This window comes from Panulirus ornatus, chromosome 14 (genome assembly GCF_036320965.1).
Source record: "Panulirus ornatus isolate Po-2019 chromosome 14, ASM3632096v1, whole genome shotgun sequence".
Classification (NCBI taxonomy): domain Eukaryota; kingdom Metazoa; phylum Arthropoda; class Malacostraca; order Decapoda; family Palinuridae; genus Panulirus; species Panulirus ornatus.
In genome coordinates, this window is record NC_092237.1 from 47,845,678 (window position 1) to 47,863,511 (window position 17,834).

The 17,834-nt window shown below is 41.1% G+C and overlaps 1 protein-coding gene across 1 annotated transcript in view; it reads left to right on the forward strand.

Annotated features, from left to right (window-relative positions):
- The window catches only part of LOC139753382 (proteasome adapter and scaffold protein ECM29), a 130,711-nt gene that overhangs the window by 74,327 nt on the left and 38,550 nt on the right, over nucleotides 1-17,834 (forward strand). The window contains exons 18-19 of the mRNA XM_071669814.1: nucleotides 3,262-3,445; nucleotides 12,573-12,690. Of these exons, the coding sequence (XP_071525915.1) occupies nucleotides 3,262-3,445; nucleotides 12,573-12,690 (302 nt within the window). The remainder of the gene's footprint in view (nucleotides 1-3,261; nucleotides 3,446-12,572; nucleotides 12,691-17,834) is intronic.

Genomic DNA, 17,834 nt, shown 5'->3' on the forward strand with positions numbered 1-17,834 from the left:
AACACCCTCTTCTGCTCTCTCAACCACGCTCTTTTTATTTCCACACATCTCTCTTACCCTTACGTTACTCACTCGATCAAACCACCTCACACCACACATTGTCCTCAAACATCTCATTTCCAGCACATCCATCCTCCTGCGCACAACTCTATCCATAGCCCACGCCTCGCAACCATACAACATTGTTGGAACCACTATTCCTTCAAACATACCCATTTTTGCTTTCCGAGATAATGTTCTCGACTTCCACACATTCTTCAAGGCCCCCAGGATTTTCGCCCCCTCCCCCACCCTATGATCCACTTCCGCTTCCATGGTTCCATCCGCTGCCAGATCCACTCCCAGATATCTAAAACACTTCACTTCCTCCAGTTTTTCTCCATTCAAACTCACCTCCCAATTGACTTGACCCTCAACCCTACTGTACCTAATAACCTTGCTCTTATTCACATTTACTCTTAACTTTCTTCTTCCACACACTTTTCCAAACTCAGTCACCAGCTTCTGCAGTTTCTCACATGAATCAGCCACCAGCGCTGTATCATCAGCGAACAACAACTGACTCACTTCCCAAGCTCTCTCATCCCCAACAGACTTCATACTTGCCCCTCTTTCCAAAACTCTTGCATTTACCTCCCTAACAACCCCATCCATAAACAAATTAAACAACCATGGAGACATCACACACCCCTGCTGCAAACCTACATTCACTGAGAACCAATCACTTTCCTCTCTTCCTACACGTACACATGCCTTACATCCTCGATAAAAACTTTTCACTGCTTCTAACAACTTTCCTCCCACACCATATATTCTTAATACCTTCCACAGAGCATCTCTATCAACTCTATCATATGCCTTCTCCAGATCCATAAATGCTACATACAAATCCATTTGCTTTTCTAAGTATAATTGGGAATATCTGGTTTAAAAAGAGAGAGGTACATAAGTATACGGATATAAGTAGGAGAGATGGTCAGAGAGCATTATTGGATTATGTGTTAATTGATAGGTGCACGAGAGAGACTTTTGGATGTTAGTATGCTGAGGGGTGAAGGTGAAGATTTGTAGAGGTTTTCAGAAAAAAAGAGAGAATCTTGGTGTGAAGAGAGTGGTGAGGGTAAGTCAACTTGGGAAGGAGACCTGTGTGAGGAAGTACCAGGAAAGACTGAGTGCAGAATGGAAAAAGGTGAGAGCAAAGGACATAAGGGGAGTGGGGGAGGAATGGGATGTATTTAGGGAAGCAGTGAAGGCTTGCACAAAAGATACTTGTGGCATGAGAAGCATGGGAGGTGGGCAGATTAGAAAGGGTAGTGAGTGGTGCTCCTGCCTAATGTTTCTACCAACTACTTTTACCTAATGTGTCCACCTAATATTCCAACCTACTGTTTCTTCCTAATGTCCAATCTAATGTTCTTACCTACTATTTATGCCTAATGCTCCAGTCTTCTACAGTCAATTGCTCCAACCTTTTTACTAGAAGACAGGGCTCTCATATAGTGCTCATTGCAGGAAAATCTAGTTATGCAGAATGAGTTGCTGGAGTCAAGTGTTGTCAGTGTTGTGTGCAACAGGGAGAGATTGTATACCAACACTTTTGCTGAAGTCTTCATCTACTCTTGCACATGCATTGCTCCTCTGCAGAGGGCTTTCACACCATCCAACAGTTGTCTCCCTACCCTAATATCCTTATCCCATAAAGCATTCTACTTGACTCTGTCAAACACTTTTTTCAGGTTCATAAAAGCTGCATACAGCTGCTTACCTTTCAGTAAATACTTTTCCATAATCATTATCACCACAAAAATCTGATACACTCATCCCCTACCTTTCCTAAAATCTCCGGCCCCTCACTTATTCTGCATTCAGCCACTTCCATCACTCTGTTAGTCAACACTTGCATAAACTTTCCCTGGTGTACTTAACAGAGTTATTCCCCTGTAATTGTTACATACATACTTAATACCTTTTCCTTTGTACAAAGGAATAATAATAGCTTTCACCAAATCTTCAGTTACAATCTTCTGCTTTCATTCTCACTTACATATCACATGCATCCATTCTTTCACACTTTCTCATAGTTCAATATTTCAGCTATAATCCCATCCACACCAGGTGCCTTTCGTGCCTGCAACCTCATTATTACACTTTTTACCTCCTTTCTTGCTACATATCCCTAGACTTTTTTCTTCCATCCCTCATACCCTTGCTTGTAATAAGTGCTGCCTCAACTTATAATCATCATCTCTTCAAAACCTCTTTCCGTCTTCCTTTCATTTCATCATTTTGATTCAGCAACTCCCCCTCCTTACTTCTCATTTTAACATTTCCACTCTTACATCTACCTATTTCCTTTTTCACCTTCTGGTACAGTTTCTTATTTTCCTTAAGTATTTCACTGAACTCTTCCAAAGTCTTCATCTTCTTTTTCTTTGTTTTCCTCTGTCAGCCTCTTAACATTATGTTTACACTTCTTGTATTCTTCCCTCCTATTTTGCTGAACTTCCACTGGTACATTCCTTTCTAGCAATCTACCATATTTTTTTCTCTTCCACAGCATTTCAAACCTCATCTATCTACCATGTATTTCCCCTTTTCTAGATATTTTAAACACCTCATCTGTATCCTTATGTTTACTGCACGTTTCATCTAAACTTTTTGTCACCCTTTTTTCATACTCCTCCTCGCATTCTTTCTTATTCATTTTCTCACCTGCCAACACTTTTACCTCTTTATTCTTACACCATACCTCCACTTTTCCCTGATCCTAACCTTCAAAAGAACTACAAAATGGTCAAAATCTCCAAAGAATCCTCTCACAGCTCCTAGCATCCAGCACAACCTTTCATCCACTTTTACCTAGTCAGTGAAACCTTTTTGTTCTCATCCACTATTTTTCATCAACATACTTCTTTGGATCATATTGTACCAAAAAAATCTGTTTGCTTGGAATTAACTCCTCTTTGTACAGATATCCACAAAATAATTTCCATTCTCGTGTACTCCAGGCACTCTCCATGTACCAACTATCTCGCCAGTTTCATGACTTACCCCCTTTGCATTCATGTCATCTATTACAATCATCTTTCTCCTCTTCTCAAGCCCATTTATGCAGTCATTAGTTTTTCCAAAATCAATGAATGGAAATATAACTTGTAAAAATATAACCATGCATTAATTTTTTAACACTTTCATTCATAGAAATGCAGTATAAGAGAATTTGATTTTACTTGCTGAGGTACTTACTTGTTTTAATTTCAGATCTAGTCCAAGATGCAGCTTCAAAAGGCTTAGGTGTTGTTTATGAGTGTTGCTCTGAAGCTACAAAGCAGTCCATGGTAGAAGAACTGGTACAAACCTTAACAGAAGGAAAACGCTCAATTCAGAATATTACTGGTGATACAAAGATATTTCAGGAAGGAGAGCTGGGGAAGGCTCCTTCAGGGTATGTTGTCTACTTTTATGTTCCCATTTGTTGTTTTAGTGAGTCTCTCTCTCTCTCTCTCTCTCTCTCTCTCTCTCTCTCTCTCTCTCTCTCTCTCTCTCTCTCTCTCATTTGAACGTCAAGCAGTTTTACACAACACTTCATTATAGATCAGAAGAGGGTATTTTAAACTGAGATCCAGTGCAATGATTTGATGATTACAGTATTAATGCAGTGTTCCATTCTGCCTCCACCCCTTACACATTAGAGGGTGTAATCAGCCCATTGGCCCATTAAAACATGAGTCTGAAATAACAGCTTCTGTTAACAGATAGATTTGGGCTGGACACAGATTCCCTTACCATCTGGCTAATTTCTGACAGCTGATGGCCATAATTGTATACCTACTTTTCCATTCTCATCACGCTGGTCAAATACCTAACACAGATAAAAATCTGTAAAGATGTATTTATGATAGCAGAAATAAATGTGGCTCTCTCATAACATAAATGTTACAATTTATTCTTGATACATAGATCTCTCTCTCTATATTACTTTACATCACCGGCAAATTTACTGGCCTCATGTATATAACATAAGGGTTGAAATGACTGAGATGTGTACATATTACATTATACATGTACCAACAGCTTTGTATCACATCCTTCCTCTTAGCCAGTCTATGAGAGAGAGGCTTGACCTTGGCCTTCTTTCAGTTTCTATACAAATTCTTCATATCACTTTCTCTTGTCTCTTACATATGTTTTGTCCTTCCATAATTTATAATATTGAAAATATTTACTCTTTACGTGTTTACACTCTAATAAACAAAATCTCTTATGTTAATATACACTAATAAGACCCTCAAAACAATATAATGTACCCTGGACATATCATTCCTCAAAGAAAACTGAATAAGGTATAATGGGTAACTATAACATTTTTTGATGAATGGGGAAATAATTGTAACAGCAGGTACTTCCCAAGTTATCAGTTTACAAAGCTAATAAGGTTTTGTCTCATTTTAATGTGTTAACCAAAGAGCCCTGTAAGCTGGTAAACATTCATTCAGATTTTTTGTGCACCAGTAAATGTCAGGGCTTGCTGGTTGCTCACACACACTCTCCTATCATCAGTCTGCTGAGATACCTGTTCTACATAAATGCTGTTGTTTAATCCTCTCATTGTTGTAGGTAACAGTTGACACTGATGCAACATGATGCTATTGGTTTTCATCTGCACTCTTAATCGCCTACTTTTGAGTTGAACTCTGAGTGCATTGTAGTCTTGCCATGGATGGCAATGCAGACAAAGGACAAATCATTAGAGCTACCTGGAGGACTCATTAATGCACTAGTGTTCATAGTGGATCGGTGCATGCCTTCTCCTGGGACTCACTGTCTATGATACCTATTGCCTTGCCATATGATTCTTACTGCTCTCCCTCATCACCCATACTTAGCATTGGTCTCTCCGATAGATAAAGAATTTTTTTTATTATTATTGTACTTTGTCACAGTCTCCCGCGTTAGCGAGGTAGCGCAAGGACAAACAAAAGAATGGCCCAACCCACCCACATACACATGAATATACATACAAGTCCACTCATGCACATATACATACCTGTACATTTCATTATTTACATATGTATACATACCCAGACATATACATATATATGCATGTACATAAAGTAAGTAGGAGAGATGGCCAGAGAGCGTTATTGGATTACGTGTTAATTGACAGGCGCGCAAAAGAGAGACTTTTGGATGTTAATGTGCTGAGAGGTGCAACTGGAGGGATGTCTGATCATTATCTTGTGGAGGCTAAGGTGAAGATTTGTATGGGTTTTCAGAAAAGAAGAGTGAATGTTGGGGTGAAGAGGGTGGTGAGAGTAAGTGAGCTTGGGAAGGAGACTTGTGTGAGGAAGTACCAGGAGAGACTGAGTACAGAATGGAAAAAGGTGAGAACAATGGAAGTAAGGGGAGTGGGGGAGGAATGGGATGTATTTAGGGAATCAGTGATGGATTGCGCAAAAGATGCTTGTGGCATGAGAAGAGTGGGAGGTGGGTTGATTAGAAAGGGTAGTGAGTGGTGGGATGAAGAAGTAAGAGTATTAGTGAAAGAGAAGAGAGAGGCATTTGGACGATTTTTGCAGGGAAAAAATGCAATTGAGTGGGAGATGTATTAAAGAAAGAGACAGGAGGTCAAGAGAAAGGTGCAAGAGGTGAAAAAAAGGGCAAATGAGAGTTAGGGTGAGAGAGTATCATTAAATTTTAGGGAGAATAAAAAGATGTTCTGGAAGGAGGTAAATAAAGTGCGTAAGACAAGGGAGCAAATGGGAACTTCAGTGAAGGGCGCAAATGGGGAGGTGATAACAAGTAGTGGTGATGTGAGAAGGAGATGGAGTGAGTATTTTGAAGGTTTGTTGAATGTGTTTGATGATAGAGTGGCAGATATAGGGTGTTTTGGTCGAGGTGGTGTGCAAAGTGAGAGGGTTAGGGAAGATGATTTGATAAACAGAGAAGAGGTAGTAAAAGCTTTGCGGAAGATGAAAGCCGGCAAGGCAGCAGGTTTGGATGGTATTGCAGTGGAATTTATTAAAAAAGGGGGTGACTGTATTGTTGACTGGTTGGTAAGGTTATTTAATGTATGTATGACTCATGGTGAGGTGCCTGAGGATTGGCGGAATGCGTGCATAGTGCCATTGTACAAAGGCAAAGGGGATAAGAGTGAGTGCTCAAATTACAGAGGTATAAGTTTGTTGAGTATCCCTGGTAAATTATATGGGAGGATATTGATTGAGAGGGTGAAGGCATGTACAGAGCATCAGATTGGGGAAGAGCAGTGTGGTTTCAGAAGTGGTAGAGGATGTGTGGATCAGGTGTTTGCTTTGAATAATGTATGTGAGAAATACTTAGAAAAGCAAATGGATTTGTATGTAGCATTTATGGATCTGGAGAAGGCATATGATTGAGTTGATAGAGATGCTCTGTGGAAGGTATTAAGAATATATGGTGTGGGAGGCAAGTTGTTAGAAGCAGTGAAAAGTTTTTATCGAGGATGTAAGGCATGTGTACATGTAGGAGGAGAGGAAAGTGATTGGTTCTCAGTGAATGTAGGTTTGCGGCAGGGGTGTGTGATGTCTCCATGGTTGTTTAATTTGTTTATGGATGGAGTTGTTAGGGAGGTGAATGCAAGAGTTTTGGAAAGAGGCACAAGTATGAAGTCTGTTGGGGATGAGAGAGCTTGGGAAGTGAGTCAGTTGTTGTTCACTGATGATACAGCGCTGGTGGCTGATTCATGTGAGAAACTGCAGAAGCTGGTGACTGAGTTTGGTAAAGTGTGTGAAAGAAGAAAGTTAAGAGTAAATGTGAATAAGAGCAAGGTTATTAGGTACAGTAGGGTTGAGGGTCAATTCAATTGGGAGGTGAGTTTGAATGGAGAAAAACTGGAGGAAGTGAAGTGTTTTAGATATCTGGGAGTGGATCTGGCAGCGGATGGAACCATGGAAGCGTAAGTGGATCATAGGGTGGGGGAGGGGGCGAAAATTCTGGGAGCCTTGAAGAATGTGTGGAAGTCGAGAACATTATCTCGGAAAGCAAAAATGGGTATGTTTGAAGGAATAGTGGTTCCAACAATGTTGTATGGTTGCGAGACGTGGACTATGGATAGAGTTGTGCGCAGGAGGATGGATGTGCTGGAAATGAGATGTTTGAGGACAATATGTGGTGTGAGGTGGTTTGATCGAGTAAGTAACGTAAGGGTAAGAGAGATGTGTGGAAATAGGAAGAGCGTGGTTGAGAGAGCAGAAGAGGGTGTTTTGAAATGGTTTGGGCACATGGAGAGAATGAGTGAGGAAAGATTGACCAAGAGGATATATGTGTCGGAGGTGGAGGGAACGAGGAGAAGAGGGAGACCAAATTGGAGGTGGAAAGATGGAGTGAAAAAGATTTTGTGTGATCGGGGCCTGAACATGCTGGAGGGTGAAAGGAGGGCAAGGAATAGAGTGAATTGGAGCGATGTGGTATACCGGGGTTGACGTGCTGTCAGTGGATTGAATCAAGGCATGTGAAGCGTCTGGGGTAAACCATGGAAAGCTGTGTAGGTATGTATATTTGTGTGTGTGGACGTATGTATATACATGTGTATGGGGGTGGGTTGGGCCATTTCTTTCGTCTGTTTCCTTGTGCTACCTCGCAAACGCGGGAGACGGCGACAAAGCAAAAAAAAAAAAAAAAAAAAAAAAAAACAATTCATACATGCTGTCTTCATTCATTCCCATTGCCACCCCACCACACATGAAATGACAACCCCCTCCCCCCCCTGCATGCGTGCAAGGTAGCACTAGGAAAAGACAACAAAAGCCACATTCATTCACACTCAGTCTCTAGCTGTAATGTATAATGCACCGAAACCACAGCTCCCTTTCCACATGCAGGCCCCACAAAACTTTCCATGGTTTACCCCAGAGGCTTCACGTGCCCTGGTTCAATCCATTGACAGCACGCTGACCCTGGTATACCACATCGCTCCAATTCACTCTATTCCTTGCACGCCTTTCACCCTCCTCCATGTTTAAGCCCCGTTCACTCAAAATCTTTTTCACTCCATCTTTCCACCTCCAATTTAGTCTCCCACTCCTCCTCGTTCCCTACACCTCTGATACACATATCCTCTTTGTCAATCTTTCCTCACTCATTCTCTCCATGTGACCAAACTATTTCAAAACACCCTCTTCTGCTCTCTCAACCACACTCTTTTTATTACCACACATCTCTCTTACCCTTTTATTACTTACTCGATCAAATCACCTCACACCACATATTATCCTCAAACATCTCATTTCCAACACATCCACCCTCCGCCCCACAACTCTATCTATAGCCCACGCTTTGCAACCATATAACATTGTTGGAACCGCCATTCCTTCAAACATACCCATTTCTGCTTTTCAAGATGATGTTCTAGCCTTCCACACATTTTTCACCGCCCTCAGAACCTTCTCCCCCTCCCCCACCCTGTGACTCACTTCCACTTCCATGGTTCCATCTGCTGCCAAATCCACTCCCAGATATCTAAAACACTTCACTTCCTCCAGTTTTTTTCCATTCAAACTTACCTCCCAATTGACTGGTCCCTCAACCCTACTGTACCTAATAACCTTGCTCTTATTAACATTTACTCTCAGCTTTCTTCTTTCACACACTTTATCAGACTCAGTCACCAGCTTCTGCAGTTTCTCACCCAAATCAGCCACCAGCACTGTATCATCAGCAAACAACAACTGACTCACTTCCCAAGCTCTCTTATCCACAACAGACTGCATACTTGCCCCTCTTTCCAAAACTCTTGCATTCACCTCCCTAACAACCCCATTTAAAAACAAATTAAACAACCATGGAGACATCACACACCCCTGCCGCAAACCTACATTCACTGAGAACCAATCACTCTCCTCTCTTCCTACTGGTACGCATGCCTTACATCCTCAATAAAAACTTTTCACTGCTTCTAACAACTTGCCTCCCACACCATATATTCTTAATACCTTCCACAGAGCATTTCTATCATCTCTATCATATGCTTTCTCCAGATCCATAAATACTACATACAAATCCATTTGCTTTTCTAAGTATTTCTCACATACATTCTTCAAAGCAAATATTGATCCACACATCCTCTACCACTTCTGAATCCACACTGCTCTTCCCCAATCTGATGCTCTGTACATGCCTTCACCCTCTCAATCAATACCCTCCCATATAATTTACCAGGAATACTCAACAAACTTATACATCTATAATTTGAGCACTCATCTTTATCCCCTTTGCCTTTGTACAATGGCACTATGCATGCATTCCGCCAATCCTCAGGCACCTCACCATGAATCATACATACATTAAGTATCCTTACCAACACAGTCACCCCCTTTTTTAATAGATTCTGCTGCAATACCATCCACACCTGCTGCCTTGCCAGCTTTCATCTTCCGCAAAGCTTTTATTACCTCTTCTCTGTTTACTAAATCATTCTCCCAAACCATATCACTTCGCACACCACCTCAACCAAAACACCCTATATCTGCCACTCTATCATCCACCACATTCAACAAACCTTCAAAATACTCCCTCCATCTCCTTCTCACATCACCACTACTTGATATCACCTCCTCATTATCCCCTTTCACCGATGTTCCCATTTGTTCTCTTGTCTTACACACTTCATTTACCTCCTTCAAAAACATCTTTTTATTCTCCCTAAAATTTAATGATACTCTCTCACCCCAACTCTCATTTGCCCTCTTTTTCACCTCTTGCACCTCCTCATTCACCTATCACCTCCTCATTATCCCCTTTCACCGATGTTCCCATTTGTTCTCTTGTCTTACACACTTCATTTACCTCCTTCAAAAACATCTTTTTATTCTCCCTAAAATTTAATGATACTCTCTCACCCCAACTCTCATTTGCCCTCTTTTTCACCTCTTGCACCTTTCTCTTAACCTTCTGCCTTTTTCTTTTATACATCTCCCAGTCATTTACACTGTTTCCCTGCAAAAATTGTCCAAATGCCACTTTCTTCTTTTTCACCAATAATCGTACTTCTTCATTCCACCACTCACTACCCTTTCTTATCTGCCCACCTCCCATGCTTCTTATGCCACAAGCATCTATTGCGCAAGCCATCACTGCTTCCCTAAATACATCCCATTCCTCCCCAACTCCCCTTATGTCCTTTGCTCTCACCTTTTTCCATTCTGTACTCAGCCTCTCCTGGTACTTCCTCACACAAGTCTCCTTCCCAAGCTCACTTACTCTTACCACTCTCTTCACACCAAGATTCTCTCTTTTCTGAAAACCTCTACAAATCTTCACCTTCACCTCCACAAGATAATGATCAGACATCCCTCCAGTTGCACCTCTCAGCACATTAATATCCAAAATTCTCTCATTCACTCGCCTATCAATTAACGCATAATCCAATGACGCTCTCTGACCATCTCTCCAACTTACATACGTATACTTATGTATATCTCTCTTTTTTAACCAGTCCTTTTTCAGCAGACAAATCTACAAGCTCTTCACCATTTCCATTTACAACGCTGAACACCCCATGTACACCAATTATTCCCTCAACTGCCACATTACTCACCTTTGCATTCAAATCACCCATCACTATAACCTGGTCTCGTACATCAAAACTACCAACATACTCACTCAGCTGCTCCCAAAACACTTGCCTCACATGATCTTTCTTCTTATGCCCAGCTGCATATGCACTAATAATCACCCATCTCTCTCCATCCACTTCCAGTTTTACCCATATCAATCTAGAGTTTACTTTCTTACACTCTATTACATACTCCCACCACTCCTGTTTCAGGAGTAGTGCTACTCCTTCCCTTGCTCTTGTCCTCTCACCAACCCCTGACTTTACTCCCAAAACATTCCCAAACCACTCTTCCCCTTTGCCCTTGAGCTTCATTTCACTCAGAGCCAAAACCCAGGTTCCTTTCCTGAAACATACTACCTATCTCTCCTTTTTTCTCATCTTGGTTACACCCACACACATTTAGACACCCCAGTCTGAGCCTTTGAGGAGGATGAGCACTCCCTGTGTGACTCCTTCTTCTGTTTCCCCTTTTAGAAAGTTAAAATACAAGGAGGGGAAGGTTTATAGCCCCCCGCTCCCATCCTCTTTAGTCACCTTCTACGACACATGAGGAATGCTTGGGAAGTATTCTTTCTCTCCTATCCCCAGGGATAAAGAATAATATAAAGAATTATTCCTAAACCAGGAATGCCTAATTTGTAATTCATAAAAAATATGATGATTCTGAATTTTTTTGTGTGTACCAGATCATGAAAAGAAATACATTTTTGTTTACTTGGGATGGGCCAGTCTGGTGAATGATGTATTTTTCCTAAACTAGAAATGCATAAGTTGTCATTCAAAAGAAAAAATATTAATTTTCTTATTTTTTGCTGCTATTCATAGAAAATAAACCATTTCACTGTTTTTCATTCTCTAGGAGAGGCTATAAGGATTATTTGCACACTGAAGGGTTGATATGTTTGCTGGATTATTTGTGAAATGTGCCATTTCTTATCTAGAGCATCTACGAAGAAAAATGAGAAAAAATAGTGGATGTGGATGGTAAGAAAGATCCATAGCTGTAAGGGTAAAGGTATATATATTGATGGGAGTCATAGGCCATAAACACAGAAGAAAGGGAGGGAACAGAGGTTTTGGAAATGAAATTCCTGATGATGATATGTCATTTGAGACAAATTGATCTTTTATGAAATGACAGTGACAGGAGGATTGTAGCAGCATACTCTGATTGAGAGGGCTGATCCAGGTGTGTCAAAACGTTTCAGGCATATGGAGAAGGTGAACAAAGAGAGACTGACAAAGAAATTTTGCTTCAGAAATGGAGGGAGCAAGGGAAAAGGGAGAGCAAGGATATGAAATGATATAGTGAAGACAGCTTTTGGGTATTGGGGCCTTAATATCCAGAAAGTTGAGAAACATTCATTGGATAGAATGAATTAAAGCACAGTGGTATATGGGAGGTGATGTGTTGTTAGTTGGCTAAACCAGTATATGAAGTGGTCAAGATAGACCATGTGGAATAATTTGTAGGGTTTGGGTGTGGATGATAATCTATGGTTTTGACGCATTGTATGTGACAGCTAGAGATTGGATATGCATAAATGAGACCATTGTTTGTTTGCTCACTAAAATGGGAGAAGCAATTAGAGATGAAATTAGTAGTTAATAGTTAATGAAATTAATAATAAAAAAAGTTTATGGCAAAATATTAGTGTCAAGTATGGCTGATACTGATAGTAAATCAGATTTCATATAGGAAGTTGATTTTATGAGTTGATAATTTTGACAAGTGAGGTGTATATAGACATTTCCTCCTTGACTTGACTTAGGAGAGATACATGTGCACCAGATGTCTTGATACATGTTTAGGTTTCCACAAGAATACTGTTTCTATTGTTGTATGAAACTGTTTGCTATTAATGTTTGAACATGTTCTCTAGTATTTCAACACTTTAGTTCATCCAAACTGTCCACATTCCCTCTCTGAATAGTGAGGAATAGTTTCTTAGTTAATGGTTACAAACATTTTCAGAGCTCAGCTATCAACTTATCGTGAGTTATGTTCTTTGGCAACAGACCTAAATCAACCAGATCTGATCTACAAGTTCATGAATCTTGCTAATCATAATTCAGTTTGGAATTCAAAAAAGGTAATGTGTTTACAGGATGTCTAAAACTGTTTTATTGTTTATAATGATATCAGCACATTTAATTTTAGTAAGAAGGCAGGTTAATTGTTATATTAAGATTATTTCATATGTAAGTGTAAGGTTGATTTATAGATAAGCAGTACTTGATAATGTCTTTGTATAAGATAAACCACGCTTATATTGACACTTTTATCATTGATTGGGGGACAAATGTTGGATGGTGTGAAAGCCTTCTGTAGAGGGGCTAGTGCATGTGTAAAAGTGGATGGAGAGTTAAGCAAAAATTTCAGGATACATCTGAATGTGAGGCAGGGCTTTTTTAACAAAAACATATGGATGGGATGATGTGGGAGATGAAAGCATAACTAGGGAATGTGGGTGTTAGAGATGGAGTGTGATGTGAGGTATGGAGTCTAGTGACAACCTTTTTTTTGTAGATGATACTGTGTTGTTTGCTTAGAGTGAAGAGGAATTGCAAAATGTCGTGTGTTTTATGATGTCTGTATGTGTAGATGATTAAAGATAATTGCAAATGAAATTAAAGTAATGGTGTTTGAAAGGAAACAGAGTAACAGATTTTCAAAGCCCTTTACAGTCGGAGAAGAAAGTCTGTACTAAACCGTGTTATAGATATGAGGGGAGAAGTATTGGGAGTAGGAGACAAAATTTAAGTATTTGGAAGCTATCTTGGATAAGGTTGATGATTTGGAAGGAGAGATAAGGGAGAGAGCAGTATAGGGTAGAAGAGCCCTTGGATCCCTTTGTAAATCAATGAAGGGTAGATGTGCAGGTATGCAAGTGAAGAAAGGGTTAAAGGACAGCATAGTTCTCCTGGCCCAGACATATGCAGCTAAAACATGAACATAGAATAAGTCAATTGGGAGGTGAGTTTGAATGGAGAAAAACTGGAGGAAGTGAAGTGTTTTAGATATCTGGGAGTGGATCTGGCAGCGGATGGAACCATGGAAGCGGAAGTGGATCATAGGGTGGGGGAGGGGGCGAAAATTCTGGGAGCCTTGAAGAATGCGTGGAAGTCGAGAACATTATCTCGGAAAGCAAAAATGGGTATGTTTGAAGGAATAGTGGTTCCAACAATGTTGTATGGTTGCGAGGCGTGGGCTATGGATAGAGTTGTGCGCAGGAGGATGGATGTGCTGGAAATGAGATGTTTGAGGACAATGTGTGGTGTGAGGTGGTTTGATCGAGTAAGTAACGTAAGGGTAAGAGAGATGTGTGGAAATAAAAAGAGTGTGGTTGAGAAAGCAGAAGAGGGTGTTTTGAAATGGTTTGGGCACATGGAGAGAGTGAGTGAGGAAAGATTGACCAAGAGGACATATGTGTCGGAGGTGGAGGGAACGAGGAGAAGAGGGAGACCAAATTGGAGGTGGAAAGATGGAGTGAAAAAGATTTTGTGTGATCGGGGCCTGAACATGCAGGAGGGTGAAAGGAGGGCAAGGAATAGAGTGAATTGGAGCGATGTGGTATACCGGGGTTGACGTGCTGTCAGTGGATTGAATCAAGGCATGTGAAGCGTCTGGGGTAAACCATGGAAAGCTGTGTAGGTATGTATATTTGCGTGTGTGGACGTATGTATATACATGTGTATGGGGGTGGGTTGGGCCATTTCTTTCGTCTGTTTCCTTGCGCTACCTCGCAAACGCGGGAGACAGCGACAAAGCAAAAAACAAAAAAAAGAATAAGTCTTAGAGGCTAGGCATCCAGGTAGTGGAAATGAGCTGTTTGAGAGAAGTATTTGGGATGATTGGATGGAATGGAGAAAGAAATGAGGGATTGTATGATTAGTTTTCGTTAGGCAAGGAATGAATTGTGGAGTGAAGTGGGCGAAAGGTTGATCTGCAGCAGGAGTGTATGATGTCACCATGGTTGTTCAGTTTGTTTATGGATAGGGTGGTGAGGAAGGTGAATGTGAAAGCCTTGGAGAGGGTTAAGTATGCATTCTGTAGGGAATGAGAGGGGCTGGGAAGAGAGTCAGTTCTGTTTGCTAGTGATACTGCACTGGTTGCTGATTCAAGTGAGAATCTACAGAAGTTAGTGACTTAATTTGGAATACTGTGTGACAGGAGAAAGTTGAGGGTGAATTTGAATAATAGCAAGGTTATTTGGTTCAGCAGGGTTGAGAGACAGAGTAAGGTAGGATGGTTGAAGGGAAAAAAATTAGAGGAATTGAAGTGTTATAGATATCTGGGAGTGAACATGGCAGCGAATGGAACCATGGAAGCGGAATTGAGTCCTACAGTGGGGAAGGGGGTGAAGGTTCTGGGAGTGCTGAAGAATGTGTGGAAAGATAGAACATTATCATGGAGGGGAAAATGGTTATGTTTAAAGGAATGTAGATGCAAGGCATGAGCTATAGATAAGGCAGTGCGAAGGATGGTGGATGTGTTTGAAATGAGATGTTTGAGGACATGTGATGTGAGATGATTTGATCAAGTAAGTAATGAAAAGGTAAGAGATACATGAGGTAAAATGGAGATTGTGGTTGAGAGAGCAGAAGGTGTGCAGAAATGATTTGGACATATGAAGAGAATGTGTGAGGAAAGGTTGACAAAGGATATATATGTCAGAAGTGCAGGGAACAAGGAGAACATGGAGATCAAATTGGAGATGGAAAGATAAAGAGAAAAATGTTTTGACCGATCGGGGCCTGAACATGTAGTAGGGTGAAAGGCATGCATATGATAGTGAATTAGAACGATGTGGTATACTGGGGTCATAGTGCTTACAATGGTAATGGACTGACCCAGGGCCATGTGAAGTGTCTGGGATAAACCATGGAAAGGTTTGTGGGGCCTGCTTGTCGATAGGGAGCTGTGGTTTTGGTGCATTAGACATGACAGGTAGACAATGGTTGTGAGCAGATGCAGTGACAGCTAGAGAATGGATGTGAGCAGATGTGGCCTTTCTTCATCTGTTCCTGGCATTCCTCGCTAACTTGGAGAATGGTGATCAAGTGATAAAAAGAAAATGTTGCAGCAAAGCAGCTTGAGTGGATGAGATTGCAGTTTACTAGCTTAAGATTATGTTATTGATTGGGTAATTAGGATTATCTGTGTATGTTTGGGTCATAGTGAGGTTCTTGAGGATTGGTAGAATGCATGTCTAGTGCCATTGTATGAAGGCAAAGGGAACAAAAGTGAAAGTTGAAATTATAGAGGTATAAGTCAGTTAAGTACCTGATAAGTTATATGGGAGAGTGGTGATTAAGAAGGTGGTAGTATGCATATTAGTACCAGATAAGTTATATGGGAGCGTGGTGATTAAGAAGGTGGTGGTATGCATAGTTTCAGATAGGGAAGGAACAGTGTGGCTTTAGGAGTGGCAGAGGATGTTTGGATCAGCTGTTTCCATTGAAAAATGTTTGTGAGAAATACTTAAGATAAAGAAAAGGACCTGTCTGTAGCATTTATGGATCTGGAGTGCCTATAATAAAGTTGAAAAGAGATGCTCTGTGGAACATGTTGCAAAAATATAGTGTGGGAGGGAAACTGCTGGAAGCAGTTAAGAGTTTTTATTAAGAGAGTAAGGTATGTGTGTGAGAAGGAAGAGAGGAGTGTGAGTGGTTCCAAGTGAGGATGGATCTATGGTAGGTGCTTGTGATGTAACATACATTCTCTCTCTCTCTCTCTCTCTCTCTCTCTCTCTCTCTCTCTCTCTCTCTCTCTCTCTCTCTCTCTCTCTCTCTCTCTCTCTCTCTCTCTCTCTCTCTCTCTCTCTCTCTCTCTCTCTCTCTCTCTCTCTCTCTCTCTCTCTCTCTCTCTCTCTCTCTCTCTCTCTCTCTCTCTCTCTCTCTCTCTCTCTCTCTCTCTCTCTCTCTCTCTCTCTCTCTCTCTCTCTCTCTCTCTCTCTCTCTCTCTCTCTCTCTCTCTCTCTCTCTCTCTCTCTCTCTCTCTCTCTCTCTCTCTCTCTCTCTCTCTCTCTCTCTCTCTCTCTCTCTCTCTCTCTCTCTCTCTCTCTCTCTCTCTCTCTCTCTCTCTCTCTCTCTCTCTCTCTCTCTCTCTCTCTCTCTCTCTCTCTCTCTCTCTCTCTCTCTCTCTCTCTCTCTCTCTCTCTCTCTCTCTCTCTCTCTCTCTCTCTCTCTCTCTCTCTCTCTCTCTCTCTCTCTCTCTCTCTCTCTCTCTCTCTCTCTCTCTCTCTCTCTCTCTCTCTCTCTCTCTCTCTCTCTCTCTCTCTCTCTCTCTCTCTCTCTCTCTCTCTCTCTCTCTCTCTCTCTCTCTCTCTCTCTCTCTCTCTCTCTCTCTCTCTCTCTCTCTCTCTCTCTCTCTCTCTCTCTCTCTCTCTCTCAATGAATGAATGCAAGGATCCTCAAGAGGGAAGCAAGGATGCAGTATGTTAGGGGTGTGATGGCTAGAAGGTGGGTTAGGTGTTGTTTGCTTATGACATGGTCCAGGTTGCAGGTTCAAGTGAAAAAAAATGAAGTAGCTGGTGTCAGAGTTTGGGAAAGTATTTGAAAGGAGTTCATTTGATCTTTAATTATGATCATTTACTAGCCTTCCATACTCTGCCAAGTATGCTAAGAATAAGAAGATATATATAGGGTGTTTTGGTCGAGGTGGTGTGCAAAGTGCGAGGGTTAGGGAAAATGAGTTGGTAAACAGAGAAGAGGTAGTAAAAGCTTTGCGGAAGATGAAAGCCGGCAAGGCAGCAGGTTTGGATGGTATTGCAGTGGAATTTATTAAAAAAGGGGGTGACTGTATTGTTGACTGGTTGGTAAGGTTATTTAATGTATGTATGACTCATGGTGAGGTGCCTGAGGATTGGCAGAATGCGTGCATATTGCCATTGTACAAAGGCAAAGGGGATAAGAGTGAGTGCTCAAATTACAGAGGTATAAGTTTGTTGAGTATTCCTGGTAAATTATATGGGAGGATATTGATTGAGAGGGTGAAGGCATGTACAGAGCATCAGATTGGGGAAGAGCAGTGTGGTTTCAGAAGTGGTAGAGGATGTGTGGATCAGGTGTTTGCTTTGAAGAATGTATGTGAGAAATACTTAGAAAAGCAAATGGATTTGTATGTAGCATTTATGGATCTGGAGAAGGCATATGATTGAGTTGATAGAGATGCTCTGTGGAAGGTATTAAGAACATATGGTGTGGGAGGCAAGTTGTTAGAAGCAGTGAAAAG